Genomic DNA, 14,381 nt, shown 5'->3' with positions numbered 1-14,381 from the left:
ATATGTTTTATAGTTTGGATATCTGAATAAATCCTCTGTTTTCTCTGGAAATTGAACATGATAGTAGGATGCTTTCTTCAGTCAATTAAACTGTGTTAAATATTAGCTTCAGCCTTAGCAGTACTGAAGCCATATTTCCTCCCTGGCGGTGCCCCGAGGAGCCCTCCCCTTGTGCTTTGAATAGATTTGACTGATGGCTTCTGCTCCGTCATTGGGGCCACATTGTCTTGCTCCTGCTGCTAGCTCACTGCTTACACATGCAGGACTGGAGATGGCCAGGCGCACAGCTGTTTAAACCAGTCTTGAGCCAGGCTATAGGTCCATGGAGAAAAACTGCTTAACATGGTCCCAATAGGATCAGTTATTTTGTTATTTGGTGATTTTATCATTTATTTACTGTATGAAACTTGAAAAATTATTGTTACATGAAGCACAGGATACAAAAGAATTGGCTAGTGAAAGGACATAATTATATTTAGTGGGTTTGATAAAGAATTTTGCCGGTCAAACATTTACCTTGAAACTAAATGGTCTATGGTTTTATTCTGGGCTGGGAATTGTGTGTACTATGCAGATTTGAACTAATATTAAGATCAGTATTCTTTGAAAATACCACCATTATGTTTCCTTTCCTCCTCTTTTTTTCTATTTTACCGCAGGGTTGCTTTCATGTTTGCTCATTCAGATGCTACTACTGTTTAAGAACCATTTTTGCTCCACCTCTGTTAAACAAAATACCTCTGCTCTTCACTGGCCTGTTTAACCCTTTCTGCGTTCAGCCTGGTTTTACGGCAGGTGCTGGTCACTTCTCCCCCTGAAACATAAACGGTGCCGCTAAATGGTGCGTGTGTGTGTGTGTGTGTGTGTGTCTTTGTGTGCGCGTGTGTAGGGGGAGTCATTCATTAGCTGGGCCATCTGTCACAGAAAGTCAAACAGTTTGTGGTCACACGCTTTCGGGGCCTGAGCTAGCCTTGCATGCACAGCCACCATGAAGTCATTTGTGAGACTGTGGTTAGCATGTGGTTAGCTGGCAGGTGGTCGTCTGAAGAACATTACACAGTTTGGGCCAGAGATGTCGGGATAGATGGTTAATTGATAAACACTTTTAGATTTATACTGAATATCTGGTTGTTTTTTTGTCACATTAAAGGAACTGTGTGTAGTCTGCGTGCTTATTGTTTTAAAAAAGTATGACAGTCACAACTGAAATGGGTTGCCACTAGGGGTGTGCAAAAATATTTAAATATCGTATCGTTTAATGTGATGATACAGTATCGATATCATGGGCTGCTGTATCGATTTATCGCCAAGAGTATTTTTTATTTTATTTTACTAAATTATTTTGCTACAGCGGTACAGTTTTGTTGCTTGTTTACAGGAAGGAAACTCGTTTATGCGACACATTTGACATTTTCACTGTTTTGACGATTAAAGTGTTTGGGTTTCGTATGAACTTTTCACAAGAAGTGGTTTAACAAAGACTTTTAATAGCACAGCCACGATTTAGCCATTATTTTTTATTGAACAGTATTGAATTGATTTGAAATATACCGTATCGAATCAAAAGTTCATTGTATCGAGGTATGAATCGTATCGGCAACTTCTTAATGAGTGGAGAATGCCCTAGCTGCCAGTGCCTTAACCTGCATATAGAGGACATACGTTTTCTCATTGTCGGTGTGGGCAGGCCTCATGTGAAAGCTCAGAACCTCCAGAATTCCCTCCCTGAGCTGCAGAAGCTGCACTAGCTCTGATTTAATAGTTGGCTGCAGGTGCTGGGCTTTAGGTAGTGAGGATTCAGAGCAGAGAGAGTCCTGTAAGTTTAAACCTGTTGAATTTCCATAATGAAACTGGCCGCGCAGATGAGAGAGTCACGTGAGGCTCTGCTTTCTGAATGGAAAGAGTCTTGAGAACCAAAACAACTTGGTCATCATGTCCAGTGTTTTTGTAACTAAGAATAAATCAGTATTACCATTGTTGTCAACATGTTTACCTTGTTTATCTGGGACACAGTTAGGTCATGTTTATGGAATCTAAAATCAAAATTATAACCATTACTTTATAACGTAATGGAAAAAGATTAAGGCTTTGCTGTTCATGGTGTCAGTAGTTGTGGTCAATTGTTAAATCTTGATGTTTCAGTAAAATTTGATATTGTGACATTCCTATTCGGAGAACTAGGACATAGCTTAAATCATAATTATTAGTTTCAGATTTCAACAAAAATAAACCTGTATGAAGAGTAGAGTTATACTTATTATGTTTTAAACATGGTTGAGCACCCATATCATTCAGTTGATTTTTTTTATTTTTTATTACATATTTCACATAACTCAGACGCTTGGTTCACTGTGTAGCTCAGCAGCTTCTTATACAAAGCTTTGGCTAAGTCTCCTCACATGATGACTATACACTACACAAGTGCATACCCCAACACACCTGCGATTTTCACTTGGTTTCTTTTAATCTTTTTTTTATACATCGGACATTACATCTCTTGTATTTTTGTCTGAACTATGAGATGGATGTGCCCTAAGATAACGGTTAATTTTCACAGGCAAGACAAGCAGGGTGATCATGTGAAGAGGCCGTGCGTCACTCTGCATCTGATTAATGTGTCAGACAATACTGTGGTGGGATCACAGCACGCTCCTGGTGCATTGTGGGATAGGGCCTTCTTCTTTCTATATAAGGATCACATATCAGCCTCTTGGAAAATGTATGCTCATGTTAGGATTAGTCTGGATCACACAAACATTGTCATTAGTGGCACTTCAAAGACAAATGCCAATTAACAGCTCACATAGATGTGTGAATAACAACATTAACAACATTAAAGGTATCTATAAAGTATCTGAAATCATCAAACAAAAGTCATTTGACCTTCATGAGCGCTGATGCTCATGACAAACAGGAGGTGATGTAAGATTGTTTCGCGCTAGTTCCTCATCTTACAAAAATGCATTATTATGTTCCGTTCATCAAATAATCATTGTGGCTCCTGCAACTTTTCCAGCACTGCAGAGAAGGAGGTAAAAGTAAAACCATACATATAATATATAATCATTATTATAAGTGACCAGTACATAGCATGTAGTACTTGGCTCTCCTTTGTACACAGAGGTACGACTGAATACTAACAACTGTCCCGGACTTTGAGATAGGTCCTTAAAATACTGTGATTAGGCCACACTTACACCAATATGCACTGAACATGAGCCATGCCAGCCTGTTTCAGTGTGCCATGTATGCACAACTTGTCTATCCTATTTGTGGACTATATGATTATTGCAGATTTTTATTTTCATGGGTATAACAGCAGAGCCATTGTATCCATGGAGTTCAAATATTGCTCTGATTTGTGTTTAGTGATTGGAGAAAGGAAGAGAAACAAATGAGTTGCCAAATGGTTTGATGATTGATTCATGTAATGGACAAACAGCTCTCTGCTCCTGAGTGTCATTATGCACATGTACACAGATTTTTTTTCTCAGGTCTTTTAAAACATACAAAGATGATAAACATGTAGTTTCACAGGCCGCGTGTCAAAATATCGACAATGGCTCCTCATCATTTGTTCACATCTGTAATCTTACATTTCTTCTCATTGATTGTGCTGTTACATATGTTACACATTCTTTATGTTGAGTCGATGCATTCCCTCTAAATTAAAGAAGAGCTGTTTTTCTGCTCTTACTGAATGCTTCTTTATGCCTCATTCACACTGATGACAATAATGTGACTGTCCAGGGATGACCAGTGTGTCATAAACAGAGGTGGGTAGAGCAGACAAAAACTATTATTATATATATTATTATTTCTAAATATTATTACTCAAGTAGAAGTTGTTAGTAGTAATCAAACAAATCCTCAAGTAAGAGTATTTAGGAACCACAAATCAAGATTAAGATTGTAACTTGAAGGATACACTGTACAATATAAATATATTTTAGTGAATCACTAAAACGTGAGTACTGCCCACCTCTGTCATAAGACTTTTTTTTTAAAATAATCCTGCTGTAATAAAAATGTATCCTAATGATTGTTTATTTGTTTGTGTGTAGAATCGTGAACTGCAGATCATGAGGAAATTGGACCACTGCAACATAGTCCGCCTCCGCTACTTCTTCTACTCCAGTGGAGACAAGGTCTGTATGCTGCTCATCCTAACTTAAAATACATTTTGAAAATACTGTATTATTTATTACCCCAAAGTAAGGGTGTAATAAATAAACTAATTAACTACCATCACCTAAACAGTGATGGGAGTTAGTGACAGAATGATTTTGTTGTTTTATATTGTATATGTAGGTGTTGTATTTATATTAATCCTAAAATATTTAATATTATAATGTAACAGTCATCAGTTACCTTAAACACACATTTAAAAGGTATTTCAAGTGAAAGCTTTACACAATAAAAAATGAAAATGTTAAAAAATACTGTTAGAATCTCCATTGTAGCGAGGAAATGAGCTGATAGAGCCCCCAATCAGAGGAGAGTTCCTGCAGACTGTTGTCAGTGTCTGTGACAGACTGAGGTCTCTGTGTCAGCTGGAGAGGCACGTGGGCCTGGCACAGCTCTGGGGGGACCATGACTCTGCAGTGGGGAATGCTGCTTACTTTTATAGGCCAAGGAAAACTTTGGGACACTGTTAAGGATGGGGCTGACAGTGCGGCATGCTGGGAGCCCAGCTATACCATTGCATTTGTGGGTTACTTTGAGACCCTTCTCTTTAGGACCCCGTCAACCTCTTCCTTGTCTGTCAGTGAAGCAGAGTCAACTTCAGCAGATCACAGACATTGGTGATTTTGCACTTGAGCTGTCCTTTTTTTTTACACTTGCACCACCGACTCAATAGTAATTTATAGTTTTAAGACGCTTAGGGCTTTTAGTTCTTTGTAGTAGTCTCTCTGTGCCGGTCAAGTTTGTTTATGGTGGACAACTACATTGTGGTTTTGACAAAAGATTTACCACGGACTGTAAAGCTAAAGGCAGTAGAGATTGATGGATATAGGTTTTTTTGCAATTAACAATCCAGAGAATTCAGGGAAATGAGGGCCAGTAAGCTCTGCTGACATTTTTGGTCTAATATATACAACCAGTTTTGGTAATTTTATCCAAATTATCTCTATCGAATTTGGTACAAACTCATCCACGACCTTGTTGTACTACACACTGAATAAGAGATCAGTGTAGTCACATTTCGCAGTACCCTCTTAGGACTTGAGTGTTCTAATAAAGCTTTATGCATGTACTCTTATACATATGGAGGCAGCTGGTTGGCCAAACAAAATATCAGGTTCTGCTGGAGATTTAAGGCCGACAGCCAATACGCTGGACAATTATCTCACTGCCTTTTAGAGACAGGCCCTTATATCGGTTGGTCAGTGATGTGAAATGTCACCAGTGTTTTTACAAAATTTTAATACCTACTAAAAAGGCCAAATTTGGAAATCTGAAAACCATGTCTGCAGTGAGGCAGTCCCTGTATCAGACCGTTGTGGAGTTTAGGTCTGTTACGATAGCACATTTTGAAGTGAGATGTATAGACAATAAACAATAGCACTGACACAAATTTATGCCACTGTCATGCCCAAGAGCAGATTTAAACCACAAAAAACTAATCAAAATGCGCAATATTGTTAAAATCATGAGCTGCAATAAATAACTAAAGAGCAGAATGAAATACTTTGGTAGTTAGTCTGCATCTCTAAAGAGTCATAGAAGTCATTAATTCAATTTTTTACAGCTTAGATCTTATCAAAGCGCTATAATATAACCAAAAATAACCAGAAATGAAAATAACAAATACACATGATATATACTGACCTCAAAATAATGTTCCAGCTTTCATATTGAATAAGTCGAGATGGTAATTATCGTGACAGGCCTAGTGGAGCTGAAACTTAGGAACACTTAAATCTGAGGAGGATTCTTGTACATGTATAGTAGCTTCAGATCAGAGCCTAAATTCAGATATCTGCATGCGAGTTCAAACCACTACTATTGCCAGCGGTGGGTCAAGGGGTGGGAGGCATGTCAAAGTTTGTGTGGCTGTATGATTAACCTGCTGCTGAACCGGGACAAATACTGTTATCTGAATGTGTCCAGGTATTCTCTTACATAACTGCTGCTGTGGGCTTCTCTCTACTCATGCAGCAGGCCTTTTATCTTAACCATTAACCTGTTGTATAATACTGTCCAAACACCGGGGCTACGTGCAGACAGCCCAAAAATTAAATTAACTATTGTCGAACAAAACTGACCTCTGTTCCCAGACCTGCCCACATGGACTGGTCTCAAAGTTAAAGTCTAGAGCAGGGGGGGTCTTAAAGGGGGCCCAGAATTTGAATCTCTGCCTATTAATTAATATTAGAGGAATTTCTGTCGACAGGCCTGTTCTAGAGTCGTATCAGAGACAAAAATGCAAATGCAAAAATGTCTCTGGTGTCACTGGCATTAGTTTTATTTATTTTTATTACTATTACTACAATTATTTTTACAGTTAAAGGAAAAAAACAGAAGACTCAAGTGCCCTCCAGTTTAGGGCTGCGTATCATTAAGAAGTTGCCGATATGATACATACCTCGATACAGTCTAACATTTCTAAATGTGTCAATTGGAAACTCGGTATACTGTATATTAATATAATAATTCTAGTTTATCAGTTCATATTTCAGTCTTTTCTCAAATGTTAATGCCCCTGGATGTGTTTAAATGGAGGAACAGAAACCTGCTTTTAAAACATCTGGCAAATGTAATTACAATTGCAATGCATCACAAAAATTGCAATTACATTTTTTGTTTTTGCCATGTGGGACTAATTATAAATTTGTAATTTGACTGGAACATTTCTACATATTTTGGCTCTCCATTATATAAATAGCTTCCATATTGACTCTTAAATGATTTAATTTGCATCTATTTTTAGTTCATTCAGAAACAAGCCAAGTACCAGACAGCTGTTTCTCGCCTCATCATATAGAAATTGTCCACTGATTGCCAATTTTCTGAATTATTCACTTCAGTGTGCTCCAGGAGCCAATCATATGCCTGCCTGGGTAACTATCTGGGAACAAGCCAAGGAAGTGGCTTTGTAGTGAGGCAGGAAGTGAGTCATCGCTGTTGCTAGGCTAAATATAGCTGGGGTGCTAGCAGTAGGCGGCGTGCTCGCTGTACTCATTACAAATGTTATCAATGAACATGGCATGGTCTCACTTGGGGAACATAGAGGCACAGACTGGAGTGTTTAGTGAGGGTTAAAACAAAGTGCAGAGAAGGCGTGTAGTGCCCATATCTGACAGGAGGGAAGCACAGCACCCCCTCCTGGCCAAAGCTAAATAGGTCATAGAGCAGAAGTCTTCCACAGATAAATGGGGCTGAATGTTCTCTCTCACTTTAATAGAATTTAGTTGAGTAACCAAGTAGCTAAAATAATAAAAAATATAAATCATGGATAGACACACTTTTAAAGCCGCCTTTGTGCTCTGAATTGAGTCTTAATCATGAAGTCTTTCTTAGTACTTTATCAGGTATCAGGGCGCCATCTTGACGGTTGCATCAGACTCTCACAAAGAACTCCATTGACTCATTCAGCGTAGACCTGCTTCAGAGAATTGGAGGAAAAGGAAGTACCTTCTCCATCAATACTTTTCCAGGGAAGTTGCTTGTGGGTCAGTGTGCTCAGAGTTCAGGCCCTAATCAGGAAGTGTGTAAATGATGTCACTGTCTGCGACCACTGAGGCTCCTGGGGTCACGGTGACGCAGGCCCCAGCTTCTGCCCGCAGGGAAAAACTACACAATTGATTCTCAGTTCGTCTTAGAGGAAATCCATGAGTGCTTTCGAAACAGCTTTTTCCCAGCAGAAGATTCTAACAAAGAGTGGAAAAGCAGAATTCAAAATATGGGCTACTTTTATGTGTTAGATTTTAGCCACTTCCACTCATAACTTTTTTTTTTTTTTTTCTACAGAAGGATGAAGTCTACCTGAATCTGGTCCTAGACTATGTTCCGGAGACGGTGTACAGAGTGGCCAGACACTACAGCCGAGCCAAACAGACCCTGCCCATGGTTTATGTCAAGGTACAACTCTTGTTCTCTGTGATTCTAATACGTCTCTACAACAACACAAAACGATAAGCAAGAAAAAATGATGTCAGCCAGTCGACAGCTGCTAATAAAACATAGTGTATTGGAAACATGATTTCTTTGCGGTGTCCTAACTTGTGTGTGCATGTGTTTGTGTGTTGTAGTTGTACATGTACCAGTTGTTTAGGAGCCTGGCCTACATCCACTCGTTTGGGATCTGCCACCGGGACATCAAACCCCAGAATCTGCTGCTTGACCCTGAGACTGCTGTTCTAAAACTCTGTGACTTTGGCAGGTGAGAGATGTTTTCTGATGTCCAATTGTAGGTCTGTTTTTGTTTAAAGGTGCACTGTGTAGCTTTCTGGGGGTAGGGTTTGGTTAAATATATTCACAAACCCCTGCTAGAGTAAACTAACCATCTTGTTGTATGTGCAGTGCCAAGCAGCTGGTCCGTGGAGAACCCAACGTGTCCTACATCTGCTCTCGCTATTACCGAGCGCCTGAGCTCATCTTTGGAGCCACTGACTACACTTCAAGCATAGGTACACTGTTACTGATTTATTCTAATGCTTTCAGGTCAAATCAGCCACTGTTTAGTTAAGGTGCACTTTACTAAAACCTCCGTTGGGTAAATTTATTCTCTACACCCATCCCTCAGAGCCACTCTATTTCCAGATATTGATCTTGGTTTTGCTGTTTGCTGGAAAGTTGTTGTCAAAGGGCCCATATTACACTATTTTATAATCTATGTTATCATGTTTCCCCATGAAAAACATACCTCTTTTGTTTCATTCACACAAATATGATACACAAACCCTGCATATTTAGGCTGAGTTCTGCTCTCAAACAGAAAGCACTCTTCTCCACCTCGTGATGTCATGTGGTAATACAGGGCCTGTTCACATGAGAACGCTTGCGGGTAAAAATGACAAAATATTTTATCGGAAGTGCCTTTCGTTTTGACTGTGACAGCATTTTTGGGGCTTAAAAACGCAAAAATCTGAAACCACCCTCCAGAGTGGAAAAGTTCCGTCTACACTGCCCAAGACGCACAACTCTGGTCAGATCTGCTCACGTCGCGTACACTTTTACGTCACACATCACCACCTAGTATCACCACCTAGCCGCCTGGCATGCTTACCCAATTGAATTCCACACACTTTTACGTCACCGTATGCACGCAGATATCCTCCTGATAACGCTTGTCTAAACACGGAATAAAAAGTGAAGACACGCAACGCCACTTTTGCGTCTTCTGTTCAGACCGTCATCAGATAAATGTAGCCACAGGAAGTTCTCCTCTGTGTTTTTAAGCTCCATTCACCTTCAGTAGAATCATTTGGATCATTTCAACCCAGGAATTGCCACTAAATTAAAGTAAAAAGTAATATAACTTGAAAGCTACCATTTCATGACATCACAAGGTGGAACATTATGATGGTAACATGATGATGATGAGGTAACAACATTATAACATTTCTTAAAGCACAAGAGAGTCCGTTATTCTAAATGTAGGACCTTTATATGCACATAGCTGGATCGCTATCTACAGTTCAACATAAATAAATAAATGTTTGAGACTGTAAAAAACAAATATAGGGCCTTTTCATTTAATACTCACATGTTGTACTTTTGTGTTTGGTCACACAGATGTCTGGTCAGCTGGATGCGTGCTGGCGGAGCTGTTGCTAGGACAACCGATCTTTCCTGGTGACAGTGGTGTGGATCAGTTGGTTGAAATTATAAAGGTACGGCTAAAGGAAACTGATTGTTTCAATATGCCACAGGCTTTAGTAGTTTTTCATTATTGTTTTTTACGCCCACATTTCCTAATTCTATCTTGTCTGTTTGTCTGTAGGTTCTGGGTACTCCGACTCGAGAGCAGATCCGTGAAATGAACCCCAACTACACTGAGTTCAAGTTCCCCCAGATCAAGGCACATCCTTGGACTAAGGTGGGTCAAAAAGTATGAGCCCTTTTAATTCTCAAAGTAAACTCACAATATCTGCATGATACTAGTAAACTCTTAAGTAGAGATAGATCGATATATCAGGCCGATATCTGGAATTTTTAGCCTATCATCTATTGGCCTTAAATCTGCAGCACAGACCGATATTTAGTTTTGGTGCTGTCTAAAAATACACATCTTTATATTCAAAATACAGCTTTATATTGATACTTAAATACAAAGAGATATTTACACAAAACGTGACTACACTGCTTTCTTAGGTTTCTGATTACAAAACTGCTTTGGGTGCGTTTTGTGGTCAATTTTAATTACAGAGATTGGGGAAAATAATAAAAGAAAATCTGTCCTACATATCGTTCACAAAATATCGGCAGAGCTTATCATCGGTTGCTCTGTATTACAATCTGTATCTCCATCGGCCATGAAAAACCCCAATATCGCTCGATCTCTACTCTTTAGTTTATTTAATCCATTCTTTACAGGAAACTCATTCTAAGTTCAGCCTTTGCTACAATCCCACTGTGTTGTGTTCAGGTGTTTCGGCCGCGTACTCCCCCGGAGGCCATCGCCCTGTGCTCGCGCCTGCTCGAGTACACGCCCACCGCCCGCCTCACGCCGCTCGAGGCCTGTGCTCACTCTTTCTTTGACGAGCTGCGTGACCCCAACGTCAAACTGCCCAACGGGAGAGAGAAGCCTTCCCTCTTCAATTTTACCACTCAAGGTACTGACGGCAGTCGCACCACACGTTTACAAGTTTGTGTTGTTCAGTGTTTTTCATTTGGATTGAGTTAATTAACTAATTCTGTTCCCTTCTGTTGTTCAGTGTATTTTTTTAGGGCCTATATTACGCAAAATTTACTCTTGTGAGCTTTAAGTCATGTTATTATGTTGTTTCCTTTTCAGAATTATACCTGGAGTTGTTTTGTTTCATTCACACATTTCAGTAATCCTGCATTATTAGTCTGTGTTTTTAGTTTGAGAGAAGAACTCATCCTAAATATGCATGGTTTGTGTGAATAAAACAAAACACAACTCCGGGAATTGTTTTGTTGAGGAAATGATGTCAAAACAAAGATCAGAAAATAGTGTAATATGGGCCCTTTTAAATTTTCCTACTCCATCAAAATACTGCATTTTGTCTTATGATTTCCATTTCCATCTAATGAACCTATAATGACAAACGAGCCAGTGTTATGTAAATGGTTATGATTGAGATACAAATTAGGTCTTCACACGGAGGCTGCCTTTTACATGTGGTTTGGCAGTCTGATCAAACGTGCTCTGATCTCTTGTTTTTATATCAAATAAGTCATTGCATTCTGCGGTAGCTATGGCACTGATTAACCAAACATACTACTAAACAAACAGTATTATTAGATCCTTTAAGGAAATCAGGTGCATTTATTATTTCGGAAGTTAACACTAACAGGCCTAGGGCTTTTTTCTGAATATTTTTATGGTTCATTTTTAGAGTTGTCCAGTAATCCCTCATTGGCCTCCATACTCATCCCTGCTCACGCCCGCAGTCAGGCTGCAGCCTCCACTCCCACCAATGCCTCTGCTACCACAGGTACTTGGCTCTGTTTAGATTGAGAGCTATTTAAAGGGAATGCAGCTTATTTTCTCCTTTTAGCAAACGTCCGTATTCTGCTGTTTAATGGTGTGTTTTTGTGCCCACAGATGGTAGCAACACAGAGCGAGGACCCACTACCACTACGGCCTCCGCCTCAGCCTCTAATGCCACCTCCTGAGCCCTGGTGCAGCGCCGTGGGCCTCTCCTTTGCCCACAGGCCTCTCCTTTGCCCCAGGCCTCTTCTTTGCCCCAGGCCAGGGGGGCAACAGTAGCCCAACCTTGCTGAGACAGTTCCGGGGTCAGCAGCTAGCCACAGCCCCCGTGCCACAGCCACAAACCAAACAAAGCCCCTCTTACTCATCCAGACTCTTCATCGCCCCATCAGTCTCTGTGCCCTGTCAGTGGAAAGCCATGTGCCAGAGATATAATGTAATCACAATGCTAGCCTGCTAATGTTCTTAAGAGGACAATCTATAGAAAAAAGCTCTAAATCTTTGGCCCGCTCTTACAGTGTTGAATTTTTATGCATCCTCTGCCCCCCACCCCAGTCCCCTGGCCACCCCTTCCCCCTCGGTTCCCCTGTAGTGCATGGCCTGAATACAGTTAGGACCACTCACTCTCCACCTCCAGTTTCTGCAGACACAGGCATGAGGCACGCGTTTTCACACCCATCCCAACAGTCAGTCCCCGGATGCATGACAAGCTGATGTTTGAGAGACGCAAGCAGGGGTCACATTTGGACAGGTTACTTCTTTTCTGTTTTGCCTGGGGTTGTTTTTAATGGTCGGCAAATTGTTTTTATTTTATTATATTTTCTATTACCCAGGCGGTCGGATTGCTATGGATGTGACTTTTATCTGGTCCTGTGTGCTTGTATATTCTATACATACAATACAAAAACATGCATACATACACAGTTTATATATTACTTTTCCTTATGTAAAAAAGGTATATATAGATATATGTATATTAACTACAATGGTTCAGAAATCATTTATGGTGAGCTCATATCTGGCAGAGCAGCTGCAATATTTGTGGCTGCTTTAAGACTATGGAAGTAGATTTAAAGCTATTTAGTTTTCCTTCTTTTGCTGGAGTGCACTTAATTCCAGCACTATTTTTTCTCTGTAAACTCTAGATGGTTTTAGGGCACTGCTCTATGTCCCCTCTGTGTACTGACTCTTAAGTGTTTCTATAGCAGCACATCTTCACTTCTTTCTCCTGTTGTCTTTGAATCTGTTTTTATGTTTTTCTTGTTATGGGAGTCTCTGACAGTTCTGTGTTTGACCAGAGCGACGCCGAGCCTAGCATGTTGTAACCACTGACTGAACATTACCCAAGAAGCCTTTTCTCTCCTTCCACGCACATAGAGCCACCTGGTACAGCCTACGCTTGTTATTTACAGAGATACTCCCGTTGGAAACTACAAAAACATCTGAATTTGTATATACAGTATAAATGCTCCTCTCAAAGTCTGACTTGTTTGTTTTTTATGTTATTTTTCCATGTTGTGTTTCGAAGTATGTATATATGCAGACCCATGTACTGTTGATGAGCAAAAACAAAGATGACAAAGGTTAGGGAATGAAAAAAAAGGTTTAAAAAAACAGAATCAGATGATTCTGTAGATGATGATGAGCTTTATCCAGCCATATGTTCAATCTTACCTGTACAGTACAGTAGGAACCGCTGTATTATTGTAACAAGAACTAGTCATGTATAGTGTAACTATAGTTTGGAGTGCCTTTGCTTTCATACACCTTCGCCTTGTTCACCCCAAGTCCCCACTCGTTTTGTGACTCTCCCTTTGGTGCTGTTGAATGTCCTGGCTTCCTCAAAAACACATCAACAAAGCACTGGTGCACCTGGTTTTGTGCTCCCCTTTCCACCTAAACTCCCTCCTTTTGTCATTGCACATTTAATGTAATATACAGACATTAATAATAAGGAAGCAGTCCTTAGTTGAAGATGTTTATTTTACAAGATGTTTTATCATGGACATATGTGCACAAACCACCATGAAGTGGCCAACTTGGTGGGTATTGTTTTTTTCCAATGGCAACAGGGGTCTTTAAAGGCCTCATTTACTGTATATAATTTACAGTAGGTTATGTATTTCTCACAGTGTTTGTTGCGTTACCAAAGCCAAACTATGACATAGATGTGATGAGCCATCCTCAGAGGCAATAATGTATTCTGTTGTTTCTTGTTGTTCCTTCTGTGTCACATATGTTTGGGGGGATTCAGTAGCACCTAAAGGGGTCAGAGTCATGTAGCCTTTCTCCCATTAAAACTGCTTGCTGTAATTTTTGCATTCATGACACGTGTTACTATCCTCCACCAAAAAGTCTGATCACTTCTCTTTTGGCTCTATTAATAATTGCCACAGTGGTTACCAAAAAATAAATACAAGGACATAAGCTGGTGACATATGCCTGTCAAAATGGAGCATATGTGTAACCTGCTGACTGGGTTTATCTAAGATTAGATAAAAGAAAAACAGAAAAAGATACAACTATCTTGTATAACAGTAATACTACTTGAATGCCTCTGTTTGTGACTGATTTTTTTTTATTTCCTTTTTGTTTTGTTCTTTTCTTTTTGTTCTGTGAAGGTATGCTAAATGTGCGCCTCTGTAAATATTCCCTCTGCGTGCTCTGAGGAATAGTTCCCTGGTACTGTAATTTGCATTAAATAAAGAGTAGGATAGCCTGGAAATTAGTTAACTGTGTCAGTTTCATAATTTCA

At 39.8% G+C, this 14,381-nt stretch overlaps 1 protein-coding gene across 2 annotated transcripts; it reads left to right on the top strand.

The window, feature by feature from the left end:
* Positions 1 to 4,068: 4,068 nt before the first annotated feature.
* Positions 4,069 to 14,354, top strand: gsk3ba (glycogen synthase kinase 3 beta, genome duplicate a). Of its 2 annotated transcripts, none has more exons than XM_055156518.1 (9): positions 4,069 to 4,148; positions 7,975 to 8,085; positions 8,256 to 8,386; positions 8,527 to 8,633; positions 9,742 to 9,839; positions 9,950 to 10,045; positions 10,595 to 10,781; positions 11,532 to 11,630; positions 11,741 to 14,354. In XM_055156518.1, the coding sequence occupies exons 1-9, from the start codon at positions 4,083 to 4,085 to the stop codon at positions 11,809 to 11,811; spliced, it is 966 nt and encodes a 321-aa protein (XP_055012493.1). In that variant the 5' UTR covers positions 4,069 to 4,082; the 3' UTR covers positions 11,812 to 14,354. The 2 variants fall into 2 exon arrangements, with proteins under 2 accessions (XP_055012493.1, XP_055012451.1); XM_055156476.1 differs by having other exon boundaries at positions 9,950 to 10,057.
* Positions 14,355 to 14,381: the final 27 nt, after the last annotated feature.

This window comes from Boleophthalmus pectinirostris, unplaced genomic scaffold (assembly GCF_026225935.1).
Source record: "Boleophthalmus pectinirostris isolate CB_2022bp ecotype Guang Dong unplaced genomic scaffold, ASM2622593v1 HiC_scaffold_1, whole genome shotgun sequence".
Classification (NCBI taxonomy): domain Eukaryota; kingdom Metazoa; phylum Chordata; class Actinopteri; order Gobiiformes; family Gobiidae; genus Boleophthalmus; species Boleophthalmus pectinirostris.
This window is presented reverse-complemented; position numbering and strand designations above follow the sequence as displayed.